General features: G+C 35.7%; 1 protein-coding gene across 1 annotated transcript in view; it reads left to right on the top strand.

The window, feature by feature from the left end:
- Positions 1-19,211, top strand: part of ncf4 (neutrophil cytosolic factor 4) — a 44,816-nt gene that overhangs the window by 24,121 nt on the left and 1,484 nt on the right. Inside the window, exons 7-9 of the mRNA XM_055217605.2 lie at positions 12,780-12,878; positions 16,604-16,779; positions 18,759-18,824. Of these exons, the coding sequence (XP_055073580.1) occupies positions 12,780-12,878; positions 16,604-16,779; positions 18,759-18,824 (341 nt within the window). The remainder of the gene's footprint in view (positions 1-12,779; positions 12,879-16,603; positions 16,780-18,758; positions 18,825-19,211) is intronic.

Here is a 19,211-nt window from a genome sequence, read left to right on the forward strand (position 1 = left end):
TACACAAAACATGCATGTATGTATTTAAGAAACATTTACATGTATGTACAGTATACATTTATTTGGATTTTCATATATTTTATATTATATATAAACTAAAATAATACATAAATAAAAATGTTCTCAAATTTGTAAATGTATGTGTGTATTTATATTACACACAATACACACAAATATCTTATGCAAACTTTTCATTTGTATGCGATTAATCGCGATTAATCTTTTGACAGCCCTCCTCACAAGGGACACAAGTTTCGAGCACTTTGAAAACTTTGAGGCTGAAAAATCATTATCTAATAGTTGATGGAGATGACATTTAGCGGCTTTTGCATACAAAATTTTCACTTTTTTGGATGAACTATCCCTTTAACCTGCAAACTCAATATCGAATACAAAGTAGCACTAGTAATGTGGTAATTCTACTACAGATTTATTTTACATTATGAAATAAGGCCCGTCATGACCCCTCAAAACAATGTTCGTTTTGATTTAAAAATCAAAATGTAACACTGTTTGTCGATCTGTGTTTTACATTTTCTTGGTCAAAATTTTGCCCCTGCCATGTTCTATTTTTTCTTTATCTGTGTCTTCATCTTGCAATTTCTCAGGCATGTTTTTTCAATCGCTCTAATCTGTCTATATATATTCTTTGCTCTCTTTCCACCCTTCATTCAATCCTCCAATGCTTTATAATCTCCTGTATTGTTATCACAACGTCCTTTTACTTATCATTTTGTTTTTATCCTCTAGATACTTTTACTCCTCCATAATTGCTCTCGTTCTCTCGTGACACTGTCAGACCTGTCTGGAAAAACCTCCTTTCCATCATTCCATTCACACCAAACCAACATCCAGACAACAACGACATAACATAACATATAAACCACACCCGTATATAGACAGGTTTGTGCGTGTGTCAAAGTGCGTATATATAGGCCATTAAAAACCTCGAAAGAAAAATGTCTAGAGCGTGTATGGCCTTGCATTCGTACACGACAGCAAATGATGGCAGTGACTTGCAATTGTTTTAAAATTCAGTCCAATACCTCAGATGAAACTCTTGGAGAACTGAGGCAGGACTTTTTGGATTTGTAGTTTTAACGTGTTGCAGATTTGTGTGCTGATGAAAACAGTAAACCCATAAAAATGAAAATCAAAAATAAGATTTCTTTAAAAATGCAGTTTTGAGCTGAGCTATAGACATAATTACACATATATGACTCTGTCATGGCTAAAGTCTCATTTTCTAATGATAAGATTAGGAGCATTAAAGTTTGATTTCACTCATTTATTTCATATTGATTTCAATCATGACCTTACTCAGTCAATAATAAAGACATCAAGGTTATATTTTCACAGAATGGTCTTGTACATTACGTAGGATGATTTTATGTAGAAAACAGTAAATCATTCAGGTTTTTTTATTCAGGGTCACAAACAGTACTTTATACACATATACGTAATATTTATACTCATAAGCCCGGAGTATAGTCTGTTTTTACGTGTACGAGCGCTTAGCCTTGCAAAGTATAGTTTAGTTGACTCGTACGTGTACACAGACGTTCGACACATGCGCAATGCTTCTTCTGGGCTACATACTACATTTTCCTGTACGCACATCATGCCTGACATACGCGTACAATGTACGCGGGGTTTCAAAAATCCAGCGGTGCATGTACAGCACTATTCTGATGACGGAAATTATGTGCACTGTACGCAGACCCTCGCATACATGTAAAAGTGGAACATACTTTGGCCTTTACTGTATATGTCTATATTTTTCCTAAGCAATTATAATCTGGGATACAGTTAATACTTAACTCGTCAATGGCGGGGAAAGAGTTATCTCGTCTATTAAGAGAAAACATTTGCATAAAAAAACTGATGAGTTTTTATGGTTATCTGTAATACCGCGATTATCCACTAGATGCAATCTATAAAAAACTGGAGCAAAAAAATATTTACTAATTTTTAACTATTTTTTAAATGCAATGATTTCAGCTTTTTGCTAAAACATTTTTTTTTTTAAGAAAAACACCCATATTTAATAGTTTATAAGTAGAGAAAAAATATAGATAGGATGAAACGTTTTTTTCCCGTTTTGTTTCTTTCTTTATTGTTTGTTTGAAAGCAGAGGGTCTGTTCTTTCATTTGATATATTTGTATGTTTATATATTTTGAGAAGGCATTTTGTGAAACTTTTGTGAAAATCACAAAAAATGCTGATGGGCAACTTTTCAAAAAATGGCTGGCGGCGAATGAGTTAAACAAGACATTAAATCTCATAAGAAAAGCAATAAAATGTTACTCTGGTTATGGTTGTTTGAGCATAAATAACTCTGAAAGGTAGAGTTTTTGTTAAAAAGGCCAAACCTTTAACTCTTTCCCCACCATTGATGAGTTAACTCGTCAATTAAGAGAAAACGCTTCCCTGCCAATGACGAGTTTTTCCGGCAATCGATATTTTCGCTATTATCCACCAGGTGGTGCTCTTACCCAATTTATAAAACCCGAAAGCAACCCCTTATTTTGCGTTCAGACCAGCAGTGGTACCGGCGCCGTCAAGCGCGAGCGGTGCGAATGAGGCGTTTAGCGCAGCAGACGCGATTCCGCCTCATTTGCGTGTCTAGTTTGCGCGAAAGGCACGAATTGAATGTTGTCGCGGGAGTTGAAAAATTTTGCAAAAAACACGCTGCCTTAACCAATCAGGAGCTTGCTCTAGTAGTGACGTGATTACAGAAAGTGAGCGAAGTCGCAGAAGCCCCTACCATGACGCGAATTTCCGCGTGAATGTCTCGATGACTAGAATCTCACGTGCGGCTTTCACGTGCGGCTTTCTCGTGCGAATGAAGCGAGTACACTCAAACTGTTCAAGCTGCAAACTAGGCGCGGTAGACTCGAATTTGACGCCTCAAATGTGAACCCATGGTTAGAGCAAACAGTAAGAACGCTGTGTATGTTTTGATCATTGCTCTGAATCTGATCTCTATCAAAAAAAGTCTTTAGTTGTTGTACCACAGTGTTGCCATGCTCTATATTTTGTTGTCTTTTTTGACTCCCATTTTAAACTGGGATATGATTTTAACATCATGAATAACTCAAATGCCCTGTAACCTTGACACACATGCACATAAACGCTCATTCTTTATGATCTTTTAAAAAGATTTGTCCTGCCATTGGTCTTCCTGATGTAGATCAATGGAGCAGGTGTCTTGATAAATCTCACAGAATGCTGGACATTGTCTTTATATACGTGTGTGAGAGCAACATTTGTCCACATGATTCAAACACATTGCTCTCCACACATTGATCACAGCAGAGAAAGAGACACCTGCCTTATGTTTGTGCATGTGGCCAAGAGAGAGAAGAGGAAGGGAAAGATTATGCTTTTCTTATAACAACAGATAAAACAACCAAAGATTTGGAAAGCAAAACATGAAGAGACAAATATGTGGGAGGTGTCGGTTAGTGATTAAATATATGGCAGGATAACTGAAAGTAACCGAAAGGTGGTAGGTTTGAACCTAAGACTTGGTGATATTATGATCTACATCCTTTTACCAAAACTTCTAGTAAATCACTAAAATGATCTTTATTTACTCACCCTTATGTCGTTCATACCCATGATTAGGGGTGTGACGAGACACTTAATCCACGAGACGAGACGAGACGAAACACGAGATTGGGTTCACGAGAACGAGACGATATTTTTACACTTTTTAAGAAACCCTCAATGATAAAATAAATAAATAAGAAACTGAAATCACATTATTTTTAAATGTTTTAACTAATCAAGGACTGACCCTAACAATAATTTTGCTAACTGATAATGAAGTAATTTGTTATTTTGGGGTAATAAAAATAGACCCAAGTGAGCAGTAGCATTTAAAATGACATAATAACGAAGATGCAATAATAATTGGTTCAAATAAAATATTAAAACCAAGTTACATTAAACAACATTTTGTGGCCTATAAATAAAAATCATTATGTATGTATTATAACAAATGCCTGCAGGGGGCGATAGAGGACTCGTCTCGCGGACGCTGTCTTCACTTTCACTTTAGACGGAGAGAAACCCTTATTTTTAGTCAAACAATGTTTAAATCCATATTAATATTTAATATATGTCCATTTCTTTACACTAGAAATGATACAGTCACTGACATTTTTTGAGCAAGAACATGCAGACATTAAATCATGTTAACTCTGTGTGAGGGTTTAATCTGCTGAGACTTCACATCTGACACTGATCAACAGACAAACACAACGTGTCTCAGACTTTACACGAGCTCCCAAACGAACATTATTGGAAACCTAAACAAAAACGCGAACGCAGTAAAAGACAAATATAATGCATGCGCTGTAGAAAGCTGCATCCTTCGGAGGTCGCATATGCAGGCTGCACACGTCATCAAGGTTGATTTCAGATCATTAACTGAGCATTACATTCTCAAGTCGTGAGCATATTACAACAATTTGCGATTAACTAAATAAGTAAACTCTTTAATTGTTAATAGTCTCTCTAATAAGATAGTGATGAAGTAAATGCAGTTTAAAAATGCGACCTTCGAAGGATGCAGACTTTTATTTGAGAAACGGCCAGCACCTCCACAAGAAATCTCGCGAGACACATGTAATCTCGCGAAACACATTTAATCTCGCGATCGTCGCACGAGATCTCGGCACACCCCTACCCATGATGCTTTTTCGGTTTTTTAAAGGCAAGGTCCAGAATTTTTCCAATAAATAAAGAATTTAGTTTGTTTTTCACCAGCTAAGTTGTGTTAGTTGTGATTTTTCAGCTAAGGTTTTTGGTTGCTATCATACTTCTGTTTCGTTTATCAGTCGTTGAAAAATGCGCCGGATGGTTGTTGTGATATTTGTCCTGCCCCTCCTTCGCTGTGATTGGATGGCAGAGTGAAAAGTGCCATTGGCAAGCTAAGCATTTCATCCAAACCCACCAGCTGCTGGCGTTTTTTAAAAGCATGACGCTTCCATTGGAAACAATAGAATATGCGCTACGAGTTGTGTTATTTAAAGTGCACCTATTTCATTGCTAAAAAGCACCGTTATTTTGTGTATTTTGTATAATGTGTTCACATGGTTTATTTTCCACATACTGTACATTTTTGTAGCTCCCAATATACTGCTTTCCTTAAACGCACTGATTTTGTACAAAACTCATCGATTTGAAAAGCGCTGTGTCCCTGATTGGCCAGCTAATGTGTACGTTTGTGATTGGCCTGAATACCTCTGACGTCAGCAGGAAATGTGACGCTCCTTACCATGTTTGAAAGATTCGCTCACAATGCAATGCTAACAGGAGTTAACTTACGGGCTATGAGTCCAAGCGGGAGGAATTATGATAATGTCGCTCTTGCATACATCACCAATCCCAGTGAAATGACAATGAAAACATTGCGGATGTGGCATGTCTAAAATATTTGCCTACTGCACCTACACATGCTATATAGGGCGTGCAAAGTTAATGGTCAAAAAGTAGGTACACTCTCAGAAATAAAGGTACAAAAGTTGTCAACGGGATATGTACCATTTAGGTAAAGATATCACCCTTTGAGGTACCAGTATGTACCTCTGAGGTACCAATATGTACATTTTTTCTGAGAGTGTACTTCATAAAGTACAATGTGCAAGTTCAATAGCAATACAGATAGTTTTGGACAAAAAAGAGAGTTTGTTTTGGATTATTTGTGTAGTGCTGTAGCACAAAACATATTCCCTCATATCTTCCAATCTTTCAAATGGTTTGAACCTGCAAAAGTGTGTGAGGTTTAAGAGTTAAAATAAATCTTTAAATATAGACACCAGCATATCTACAGTTTGATTTCCTGTATGATAGGAGAGAGAGATGTATCACCATTGCATGGTATGAGGAGCTTTATTGAATATCAAAGCTCTTCAGTTCCTCTATATCACTGTAAGGAGTTTAACTGGCAAGAGAGAGCCATTAAAGAGAGATCACAGATAGTTTTTAAATTGATCCATTTCCATTAACGCTTTCTACTTGCTATCAGAAATACTGATACCAGTATGAGTGTTTTGGTATAACATTAAAAATGTGATCATATGCACGTACTGCATGTACACATGCATGGTTTTATCAAGATTGTGATTTTATTTATATGTTTATTTTCACATCTGCTTTTGGTGAAAGATGCTTTTGCAATTTCATGGAAATTCGTAATTATTTTACGAGGTTGCTAATTTACATGAATCGAGCTTTATTATTGCGTTTAGGGTTGTGGCGATAGATGGTAGTATAGTGTAATGACGATCGTCAGATATATTGCCAATAGCAGGCTTTCATGACGATAGTTGCCGTTGGTTATTATTATTATCATCATCATAGTTTCACATAAACATGCGCATTGTGTGCTTTTCCTCGCATGAGAGGGTTCGTGGGCTTCACTTTGCGCGAGAGAGCTTGTTGAGACGCGCAATCAGCGGAGGCTCGCATTGCGGACCAAAGCACGAGTATAAACAAACCTAACGTGCTTGGACCTGAATGCGCGCGGCATGGCCTCCTTTTAGCACCTGAACTTGTAATGTGCATGATTCGGACTCTTTCTTGCACATGAGCTTATAATTCGTGCGGCTCTGACATTTCCTTGCACTAGAGAGTTTGGCACGCAGGGGTTTAAAACCAGCGAGTGTGTTGTCCCCGCTCCCTGGCACGCAGGAAATTACAGAGCGTCTGTGCTTTAATGACGCTCTCAGATTAATGGCATCAGTTTTAAAAAGGTTGCGGTCATTACAGTGTTGCCCTTGCTTCATTTTTGTCCACCAATCAAACGACTTGTCACAAATTAGTAAAAAATTTACAAATAAATAAATGAGTAAACTACTGCCCCGCCCCCTGATACTGTATATCAGCGATCTCACAGGCTGACGATAGGACGATCTCAAAATGGGGCATATCGCCTAACACTAATTGCTTTTCTAGTAATCTTATCTTTTTGAACGATTCACATTCTATGAATTTATACAAATTATTCACCTTGTAAAATATATCTTGCCTCCCATAGCTGAAAATCTTGTTTATCACACTGTAAAAAATATTTGTTGGTCTAACTTAAAAAAAGTAAGTTACCTGGTTGCTTTAAAATTTTAAGTTAATTCAACTTAACTCATTCCCTGCCAGCCTTTTATTAAAAAGTTGCCCGCCAGCATTTTTGTGATTTTCGCAAAAGTTTCACAAAATGTCTTCCAGGAAAATTTTCTTCTATAAATATATATACATACAAATATATCAAATGAAAGAACAGACCCTCTGCTTTAAAATTAAAATTGGAAAACAAAAGTTTCATCCTATCTTCATTTGTTCTCTTTTTATTACCTCTTAAATATGGGTAAGTTTCTTCAAAAATACAAAATTTTGAGCAAAAAGCTGAAATAATTGCATTTTTGTAAAGGAATTTTGTTGATGATGAGTTGAGATTCAGAACGATTATGAAAACATACACAGAGCTTAAAATTAATTTAATTAGTTTTTTCTTCAGGTTTTTTTTATAATTTGGGTAAGACCGCCATCTAGTGGATAATAGTGGAATTATAGATTAACGTAAAAAATGTCTGTAAAGCGTTATTGGCAGAGAAATGTTTTTTTTTTATTTACGAGATAACCCGTCAATGGCGGGGAAAGAGATAAAATATTACTTAACTCAAAATATGTTGTGTAAAATTGTGGTGTGGTTAAATTAACAACCAGGTAACTAACGTATTTAAACCAACTTTTTTACAATACATGAACTGATATAAGTGAGGATTTTATTTCAGCATACTTTTTACATTTGAAGAGTTTCGTTGCAAAACAAGATAAATCCATTTTTTATAATTTTTGTCAAAACATGTTTATTATTATGTTATTATTTTGTTTTATGGTGCTACTTGGCTGTATTTTTTAAGTTATGAAGGTTTAAATCAAAACAAACCAACTGCAGTTGAATTGAAATTAATTGGAATGCACAACCAAAAAACGAGATTTCTGAACAATTAAAAAAACGATGCCACTCCATCTGAAAGCAGGTGATGCCAATTTACTACTAATCAAGTAACCGGCTTTACTCACGAGATGCACATGATATTGCATGCGATTTATCGTGCAGCCCTAGTGGTTGATTATGTAAACATGTAAAGGCATGCAGTGAAATAATGTTGAATGGGCTGAAATACTATTTTAAGCATGGTTTAACATTTGGTCAACGTATATTTGTGACGTTTGACTGTTGTAGACCATTTCTGAACTATTAATAAGCAGGTTAATAACTGGCCCACCCCCCATTTTTGTTAAACTTCTTCGTCATGTGTCATGGCCCAGGAGACCGATCTCTTCTCCTTATATCCCATTCAGGTCTCCCAGTTGAGAAGAGCAAAATTGGGTCACTCATTTAGGCAGAAAAAGAAACACCTCTCCTCCCATTTGGCCGGCCACATGCTAATGAGCTCATTTTCGCAGGTCATTGACTCTTTAATTGAAATGTGAGCGCTTTGTGACCCCCAGAGTCACTTTATTATTAGACCTCTTGCGTGACTTCTTGATCCCCTGCCGAAATAACTCACCGAATTTAGCAAAACAGGAAAGACCCAATTCAATAAAGCGCTGCTAAAGGAAACAGATTGACAGCCATTTATATTCGAGTACCATTGTGTTAGTTAAAAATATGAATGCTCTAGATATGAATATGTTGGCACATAGCTCACACTTTCTTTTAAAACTAATTTTAAGACCTTTTTCAGTTGATCTATCTCTGTTCTCGACCTACTTTAGTCGATATTGAGCACAGGCAAAGCCCTGAGGTCTTCATATCACTTAATTTGTGAATATAGGCTCAGTACTAACTAGCTTTGGATTTTCATACAGATGTACTTCTGCTAGCAAGACTATAAAAAGTGCTAAAGTTTGGATGTGCAAACTCGTCCTTCGTCAATTCTTAAAAATATTGGTGACCCGTAGATAGGGATTAGATGCCAGAAAGAGAAGGACGTTCATAATTGAGTATTTCATAAATGCATGAAAAAAATCAATGCGCAAAGAAAAAGCACAAATCACTTACATATCAATACAGTGATCCCTTGCGAGTATATACCGTAGTAAACAGGTTTTATTACTGTAGATAAGAAATAGTAATGCTACAGCGAGAGTTTCCTAATTAGCACATATATTACATTAGGAAAACGGATGGAGGATATTGCTTTGTCACTTTTCCCCATTCTGTAACTGTGTTGGCGTGTGTTTGCGACAACTAGAACTACATTCTCACACATTTCCACTAAGTTATGTTTTAATTTCCTGGGTGACTTTGCCGTGCAATCAAAAATAATCATATAGAGGGAAGGTGAGAGCCGAATCATAGCCTGTTATGAAAAGGGTCGCTTGACAAAGGTGTTGTTTTCTCTACTGTTAACATTTGATATCAACCTAACATCTTGTAGTTTGGTTATAAAGGGAACGTTCTAGTTTTGTCATGTCTCATTGTTCGCTTTTGCAAGTGCTATCATTTCACAGGCGCTAAAAATAGTTCAACTTTACCTAGTTATGGCAGAACGAAACCAGTTATTGTACCGAGATACGTTTTTGCACTATTAAAACGTACAGTACAGTGCTGTAGCTCACGCAAATGACCCCAAAAAAATATTTTTAGGGTTTCACAGCTGCAATGGGACTTCTTCATTTTAGATACTTCATCCGTACTGTCGAGTTCACGAAGAATGGTTGTTTGGCACGAGTTGCGTGTTTCTGCTCAGATGCTGCCTACGAGCGCGCACGGACAAACACGCACACGCTCGCTCACACTTATGGTAACTGCCAAGATGTAATTAGCTGGTAACATCTAACATGTTTCACCTACACACTCCTACTCGAGCAAACAAACCAAATGACCCACAGTTGAGCAGATTTACAGCATTATCCAAACACGCAGAAATGGTGGAGTGAGAACAGATGCCCACTCACGCCAGTCAAACACACATACACACTAACACATGCACGTTTTAAGCACCAGTTTACAATGCAGCGATCTGTAGTGGGTGTAGTGGAATGAAAGGGCATGAATGCATGTTTAAGACAGTTCACAAATAGTTGAGATCTCTTTTATGGATACTCCTTGACATCAAAGAAACTGAATTGAAACCGGTAACACTTTATATTTGCAACTTAAGCATAATTTTAATTAGCATGCATAGATTATGCATAATTACATACAACTCACCCTAAACCAAACCAAACCCTGACCCTAAACCTAACCCCAACCCCATAGTAAATACATGTTGTTAATCATTATTACTCAGTACATAAATGTGCATTTACACACATTTACTGTAACATACACTGCAAAAAATCATTTTCAAGAAAAAAAATTCTTAAATTAAGATGCTTTTTCTTGATGAGCAAAACGACCCAAAAAATTAATTAATTAGTTTTTAGACCAAAAATATCAAATTTAAGTGATTTTGTGCATAAAACAAGCAAAAAGATTTGCCAATGGGGTAATCAAAATTTTCTTTAATTTTTTTTTTAATTTTGTGTTTAAGACACATTTTCAAGATTTTTTTGCTTGTTTTATGCACAAAATAACTTAAATTTGATATTTTAGGACTTATTTTCTTGGGTCGTTTTGCTCATCAAGAAAAAGCATCTTAATTTAAGAATTTTTAGATATTTTTACTGAAAACAAGACAAAAATACTAAGATTGTTTTTTCTTGAAAATCATTTTTTTGCAGTGTAGACACATATAAAATAAAGTGTAACCTTAAAAGCATATTGAGACCTTATGGAGTCTCCTGCATCGTATATTCATTTGTCAAGACTCAATAATCCCCTTAAGATTTAAGAAGAGTTCTCACAATGTTTTAAACTGTGCTCCAAATTAGAGTTAGATCGATTAATCGGTTTTGCCGATTTTAATCGGCACCGATAGTTTATTGGTGGAACAATCGACTATAGGCAAAAAATCCATGCCTATAGTTTTTCCGAGTGCATGTCATTTTAGGTAATACATTTGCTTAATAGATGCTGCATTTGCAGAGAAACAACAGCAGAAACCTAAGTTTGACAGGACGCTAATATTAGTGGTACCTCAAACAGTTAATACACGCAGATAAATCCAACCCAAATGTGTAATATCAGGATTATTACCATCGATTTGCATTCATTTATTTCCAGCTGGTTACTTTTATCCATATTTTAAGTTAATAACGAGAGAAAGCGAACTATATGCAGCTGTCGGCTACGTTAACATATCCGACAAATCAGAAAAAAAAATTATCATCACTGCAATACATCTTTTGTTATTTTGATTAAATAATAATTAAGTGTTAAACCAGAAGCAAATAAAGTACAAGACTACACATATAATAGACATTTATGTAATTTCAATTTAACCAGTGGGAGTATTTCACTAGAAGTACTAAATACTTAATAATATAATTGTTATTTTTTATACATATTTATTTAATTGAGCACATTTTCATGGTTCAGTGTTGTTTTATTACTTTCGTAATTCATTTCAGCACTGTTTCACTGTCTCATGTTTGTTTTTATCCAGATATCTGTCGATTAATCGGTTATCGGCAAGTAGTAACTTAGTGATTAATCGGTATCGGTAAAATCCACTTTTGGTCGACCTCTACTCCAAATTGCTAAGATACCAAAGCCAGAGAAAGGTCAGAGAGTTTAACATATTTAGATCCACAAAACTAAATTATCACTGCAATGTTATTAGTTTATATCTATATACTTTTACTTACTTTACTTACTATATACTTTTTATGTCTTTTTTTGTCGTCTTATTGTAATTTCTCTTTAGGAGTCGATGATACAAAACTCCATAATAAGAAATCCATTAAGTTTCTAGAGCAACATTTTCTTCTGAGTTGTGGATTCACTCTAATGTCATTCTTCAATGTTTTCTGATCCCCAGATTAACAAATTTAATGGCGAAATATCATTAGAGGACGCACACACGCGCAGTCTACATCTCTCTTTTGTATTCTCAAACATCTCTACATATCGCTTTCAGTCTCACTCTCCTCATAACACTTTTAGTCTTCACAGTAGATTTGTTCTCTCGTTGTCTTAGTTGGTGTCTGATCCCACGCTGCACTTACCGGAGATCAAAACAGCACCTTCACACACATACTTACACAATTGAATTGTGTGTGCACTAATAGATTAATCATCTTAGCATCATACGTTTTTTCACTTACGAAAAAGTACCGTGGTTGTACTACTGTATGGTAACATGCTAGTATCAGATGGTAATACCATGTTTCTGACTACAATATCTATGTACTATGTTATATAAAAGGATACATTGAAGAATTCTCTTACCATGACCTTTCGTCATGGTCCAAAAATGGTGACATCGAAAATTGTATCTTTAACTAAATTCTTTAAAGTTTTATCTCCAAAAACCATGGTCAATGCATAGCACTAAACAAAACATGCTATAATCATCTGATACTATGTCAAAAAACATATTTCAGGGTATTTTTAACTTTTACCAGGGTTAAATATTAAAAAAAACATTAGTATAATTGAAGTATACAATTTCCACATTTCTTCCTTCCAGTTTTATTACTTACTGTAAATCAATTTAATTTTTAAACAATATCTTCTCATTTTCAAAGTTCATAAAACACAAGGTTTCTCTTACCTGCAGCTCGATCTCACTCAGGATGTGTTCGGTTTTCTTTCCTTGTGGCGTGCTTGTGTGTCTCTCGCTTGTGTGTCCTCGCTTGTGTGTGCTTGCGTTAGGTTGTGTTTGACTTCAGCGGCAGCGGACGCCTTGAGCTCAATCTGAAGGCTGGAGACGTGATCTTCCTCCTGCGGAGAGTCAATGCAGACTGGCTGGAGGTGAGCAAGTGATGGAGAGCGAGAAGATGACGGGATGGAGGGAGAGAGAAAGGTTGAAGACAATAGGTAGGCAGGGAGGAGAGAGAGAGAGGGAGAGAGAGAGCATTACAAAAGAATGAAACAAAGTGATCTCATTGCTATGGTTTGAGCCCACATACATGTAGACTTGGATATTGTAAAATATCATATAGCTTTACAGTATAAATGCTTTTATCCTTACTACTGTATAATCTGATTAATAGTATAATCTGTAATCTAATTAATGTTATTGTAGTTACTTTTAGATTACAAATAATACACATATTAAGACATATGTGACCCTTTACCACAAAACCAGGTATATTTGTAGCAAAAGCCAAAAATACATTGTATGGGTCAAAATCATTGTTTTTTTTAAATGGCAAAAATCATTAGGATATTAAGTAAAGATGATGTTCTTTGATGATATTTTGTAAATTTTCGATTTTTTTGCGTCCTCAGATTTCAGATTTTCAAATAGTTGTATCTCAGCCAATTATTGTCCTATCCTAACAAACCATACGTTAATGAAATGCATCAATTAAAATAAAAAAAGACCATTATGACTGGTTTTGTGGTACAAGGTCATATATTATCTATACATAATACTTATTAACTTTCAGCTTATCTTTTCAATAAAATTTTTGACTTATATAGGAGAGAATCAAACCCCATGACCTTTGCACTGCTGATGCATTGCTCTTCCAATTGGGTTACAGAAACACTGATGCTGCGTTCACACCAGCCGTCGTAGAGGTGTCAAGCGCGAGTGATTTCAATGTTAACTCATTCGCCGCCAGCGTGTTTGAGAAAAGTTGCCCACCCGCATTTTTGTGATTTTAACAAAAGTTTCACAAAATTCCTTGCAGGAAAAATTTATCTTCTATAAATATTTAAACAAACAAATATATCAAATGAAAGAACACACCATCTGCTTTCAAGCAAACAATAAACAAACAAAATGGGGAAAAAACGTTTCATTATATATTTATTTATCCACTTAATTTAACCACTGAAATATGGACATTTCTCTTCAAAAATACAACATTTTGAGCAAAAAACTTAAAAAATTGCGTTTTTGTAAAGAAATTTATGTTAGAGATCAGACTCAGAATGACTATCAAACATAAACGCAGTTAAAATAAATTATTAAATCTTTTTAACTTCCGTTTTTGATAAATTCGGTTTGGCGCCATCTAGTGAACGATCTAAAAGCGGTATTACACTTTCACTTTGAAATTCGTCCAGAAAGGCATATTTATCAGCTAAATATTAACTCATAATTGACGAGATAACTCGTCAATGGCGGGGAAAGAGTTAAGTCAATGTGAAGACGCGTTGACGCATGTGTCTGGAGGTCTCGCGGCGCGAATGAGGCGTTTAGCGTGGTGTGAATTAAGCATGGCCGCGGGAAACTCACGAGTTGAAAATTTTGAACTTTGGCGGAAAACGTGCCGCGTTAATCAATCAGGAGCTTGCTCTAGTAGTGACGTGATTACAGGAAGCGAACAGAGTCGCAGAAGCCTCTCCCATGATGCGAATTTCAACGTGAATGTCTCGATGACTAGAATTTCACGCGCAAATGAAGCGAGAAAACTCAAAATGTTCAAGCGGCAAACTAGACGCGGTATATGCGAATTTGATGCCTCAAACACGGCTGGTGTGAACCCACAGTAAGGGACAGATTTACTAACAGCTTGCACCAGCACAACCCATAATTTTGTTGTTAAATAACGAAGTCAGGTTTTACTAAAGACGCGCAGTGGATAATTAATAATAAAATTTATAAAAAATTTATATAAAATTTATATAAAAAATCATTCATAAGGTGTGGTCTAGTTATTTTTGCGACTGAACTTATTGCATATGCATTTCTAGGAGTTACCCTTTCAGACGCAAAATTTTTGAGAGGAGAGTATTTAAATAATTCATGCAAAGTGATTTACTAACGTTTGCGCTTGTGTTATGACTGGTATTTGCGCCATTATTTAACACAGAAAAAAGCATGTCTTTAATTACTTTGCGCTTAAAATGGCTGCAATTATTTCTTAAAAAAAAGGATCACAGAGATCAGAGAGTGCGTAATACAAGGCAGAGGATTGTTTTAACACGTAACAGTTTATTTGGAATGCCAGAGGAACATATTATTCAAAAATATTGTTTGCGAAGCCGTTATTTTTTATTTGCTGAAGTAAATCAAATAGTAGTCACTAGAAGAACTCACACAATACCAGACTTCTTGTAAACCTTAATTTTTTGTACTATGGCTTCGTTAGCTGGGATTACACACCCCAAATTTTCCGCTGTAAAATGGTGCTGAACTCAAGCGCATCAGGTGTTATTACTGTAGATCACTCGCACCTCATCAGCCCTGCTTATTTGCGACCCTAAACTAATTTGCGCTGCTCCCAGTAGATTGCATTGCTTATTATGGAAATCAGCTGTTGCGCATGGCAGTGTTGGGTGTAACGCATTACAAGTAACGTGCATTACGTAATAATATTACTTTTCTAAAGTAACAAGTAAAGTAACGCATTACTTTATAAATGTACACATTAATATTTGAGTTACTTTAAAAAAAATAATAATGCAAGTTACTTTTCAGTTTAATTAATTTGATTTAAAAAATTAACTAAATTAAATTGAACGTAGTCACGTAGAATTACGCTCTCTTATGCGTGCGCGCCTTAGTGGAAACAGTTTGAATCAGAAACGCAGATGGCAGGCCAGAGCTTGACATTTTTGTGATGGAAATATGCAACTTCTGAATACAGAACTTCTCAGCCAAGTATGTGGGCTCAATACTTGACTAACGCAAGTATTACTTTACATAACGCAATTAGTTACTTTTTGGGGGGTAACTTAATATTGTTATGCAACCCGCAGATATTTTTTTGAAATTACGCTCTCACACTAATTTGCCCCGTTTAGTAAATCTGTCCCTTAATGAATCACATACATTATCATAATTTAAACACTGTTACACTTAAGCCCCTGCAATTTTCATTCAATTCCTACCAAAGACTCCAAAAAGATTCGAAACTCTTGGTAATACGTAAAAGAATTTATGAAGGTACGTTCCAAGAAGCTGTCAATAAATGACTTGTAGCCTGCATTATCTATCGAAACATGCATACAAAAATGTACGTGCCCACATCATGTACAGACGCCTACAAATGAGATCACTGAAAACATTCAGAATGTGCAGATGTCCACACAAGCATGAGATCATTTAAGTTAGATGTCAGTCAGTATTGAGTATGTCTGCTACCTTTATGGATCATGGCAATTTAACCTGAATCGAATTGCACTGAATGAAGAAAGAGAAAGAGAGATGAAGAGAGAGAATTGGATATAACATGGGCATGCAATGGACCCTCAAATAGCATTATCAAGATAAGATGAAGGTGTAACTTGCTGCTTCATCGCAACCGAAAAGCTTTTTTGCCTGAATGCATCTGATGTATCTCAAGATCAGAGCTGAAGAAATCATTATATCTTTCACTTTTGAGGGAATAATAATCTCCTTCCATGATTGTGTCTTCTTTCCTCTTCAAATCCTTAACTTTGCCCCTGTTGGAGATATGAAATCATCCTAATAATCGGTCTTCTCCAAACTGTAGCTTTCATGGATGGATGTATTATAATGATTGGATGATGTACCCGAGGACTGTGGTGTGCTTAGCATCTCCATGTCCTCTCTATAGGGCACTGTGAGGGACAAAACAGGCATCTTTCCTGAGTCATTCGTGAAGATTATTAAACCTCTTCCCGAGAGTGACTCTGATGAAGAGGGCGGAGCTTCAAAGAAGGCGGATCGTGCCCAGGGTTCATATAGCTGCCTGCGCTGCTATATGCTGAAGCCGGAAGGCATCGATACAAGGTCAGGAGGATAAAAAGTTTTTGTTTGTTTGTATCTGTACATATACGTTGATCTCTACAGACAGTAGTTTGTATAAAATCCCCCTGTGGTGAGAATCACGCTTAATGTTGTTTATTTGGTGTTTTTTAATAAGACAAACCATATGCAAATTCTTGTCAACACCATTGCTAAATACTTTCTTCTCAAAATAGCAGTCTATTAAAAAAAATGTGTCTAAAAATGTGTTATGACCAATCACATCAATGGGTTAAAACCAAGTGGATCAGGTAGTCTAAGCTGGTGTAGAGGCGGGGACTAATTTGCATATTTATGAGCGACATATCCTAAATAAAGCAGGGGTGTAGAGTTTAAAGGGAAAATGTCATAAAAATCTGACTTTTTCCATGTTTAAGTGCTATAATTGAGTCTCCAGTGCTTCTATCAACCTAGAAAATGTGAAAAAGATCAACTCAGTAACTTAGTTTTGGTAAACTATTCTCTGCAACAGTGGCAGGTTGGTGACTTCTTTTTTTTGTGTTCGCACGATGCGAAGTTCATCACAACATGTATGTAGCTTGTCATGTGTGTGTGGTTTATTTTTTTCAAAATATGTGTTCTGCGCTTTGAGAGATCGTGCGTGTATCACGTGTCATGCCAAAATAAGTGCCTGCTGGAGACGCGTTAAAGGGTTTATGATAAAAGAGACGCTCGCGTTTGCCAGATACTCGCATAATCTCATGCGTAATCACAGTTTACGGTTAAGGAAGTGTCTAGCGTGTATTTTGGGAACGTGAGCGTCTCTTTTATCATAAACGGTTTTGACTCGTGTGCAGCAGGCACTTATTTTGATAAAACATGTGGTTCTCTCAACACGCAGGACACATATTTTGGAAAAAGGGAACTACACACGTGACAAACCGAACACTTACTTTGAATTAGCGCCTTCTCGGATAAGCAGTCACGAGTCGCCATTTCTCTGCAAGCATGTTAAAAAATAGCTCATTGACATTTGGCTCCCTTTGTGATGTCAGAAGGGGATAATACCACCCCTTAATCTGCGCTATCCAACAACGGCACTGCCATTTAATGCAGAGATTTGCATTTTAAAGGACACACCCAAAAAACTGCACATTTATGCTCACACCTACAAAGTGGCAAGTATACACGGCAAAAAGTTATTTTCAAGAAAAAAATTCTTAGTATTTTTATCTTGTTTTCAGTAAAAATATCTAAAAATTCTTAAATTAAGATGCTTTTTCTTGATGAGCAAAACGACCGAAGAAAATAAGTCTAGTTTTTAGACCAAAAATATACATTTAAGTGATTTTGTGCGAAAAACAAGCAAAAAAATCTGCCAATGGTGTAAGCAAATTTTTCTTGAATTTAGTGTTTAAGAAAAATGTTCAAGATTTTTTTGCTTACGCCATTGGCAGATTTGTTTTTTGTTTTTTTTTTTGCTTGTTTTATGCACAAAATCACTTAAATTTGATATTTTTGGTCTAAAAACTAGACTTATTTTCTTGGGTCATTTTGCTCATCAAAAAAAGCATCTTCATTTAAGAATTTTTAGATATTTTTACTGAAAACAAGACAAAAATACTAAGATTTTTTTTCTTCAAAATCATTTTTTTGCAGTGTAACATGCTTTAATAAATTATATGGTATTTTGAGCTGAAATTTTACATATGTACTCTGGGGACACCAAAGATTTATTTTACATCTAAAAAAGGTCTTTTGAAATGTCCACTTTAAGACACAAAAAAATATATTCACCATAAAAAAATGTAATTATAATGATCAAATATGAGCTTTAAGGAATAAAATTATGACGACTGTTGTAATCACCCAGAAAGTCCAAGCCAACACTATAGATATACCCTAGCAACCACATAGCAACGTGCTAAAAATTACTCCATATTCTCTTTTAAAAATGTATTGAACATGAAATTATTAAATGTTAAATGATTATGTCTTAATGTGATGTGTGTTATCTGCTGTAGGGACATTTGTGTTGAGGAAGACCTCTCAATTCAACCATCTTATCAGGATCTGCTCTCCCGAATGAGGTAGTAAACATCCTTTAATATTCACCTCAAACGTGTCCACCTCACGAGTTAAAAATATTAAACTTAAACGGAAAATTCACATGAAGTGAAGTTAAATTCCACGAGTAATCTATTCTAGAGCAGGGAATGCGACGCTTCACTTTTGTTGTGTACAGTTTCACATGCCATACCCACAATGCACTGCACATAGACTAGTGCAATACTTTTCTTTGGCACATCTTGATACCTGTAATTATAAAAAAGAGATTGCTTTAATTTCAACAACCTTTGCATGGCATTATCTTTTGCCTATGTCCTCATATTCGACATCAACATCTACATTTGTGTTCTCTGTGAGCATCTTTCATTAATATTCACAACTGCTTCCTGAATTAAATCAAGTGCGAA

The sequence above is a fragment of the Misgurnus anguillicaudatus genome, chromosome 23, assembly GCF_027580225.2.
Source record: "Misgurnus anguillicaudatus chromosome 23, ASM2758022v2, whole genome shotgun sequence".
Lineage (NCBI taxonomy): Eukaryota > Metazoa > Chordata > Actinopteri > Cypriniformes > Cobitidae > Misgurnus > Misgurnus anguillicaudatus.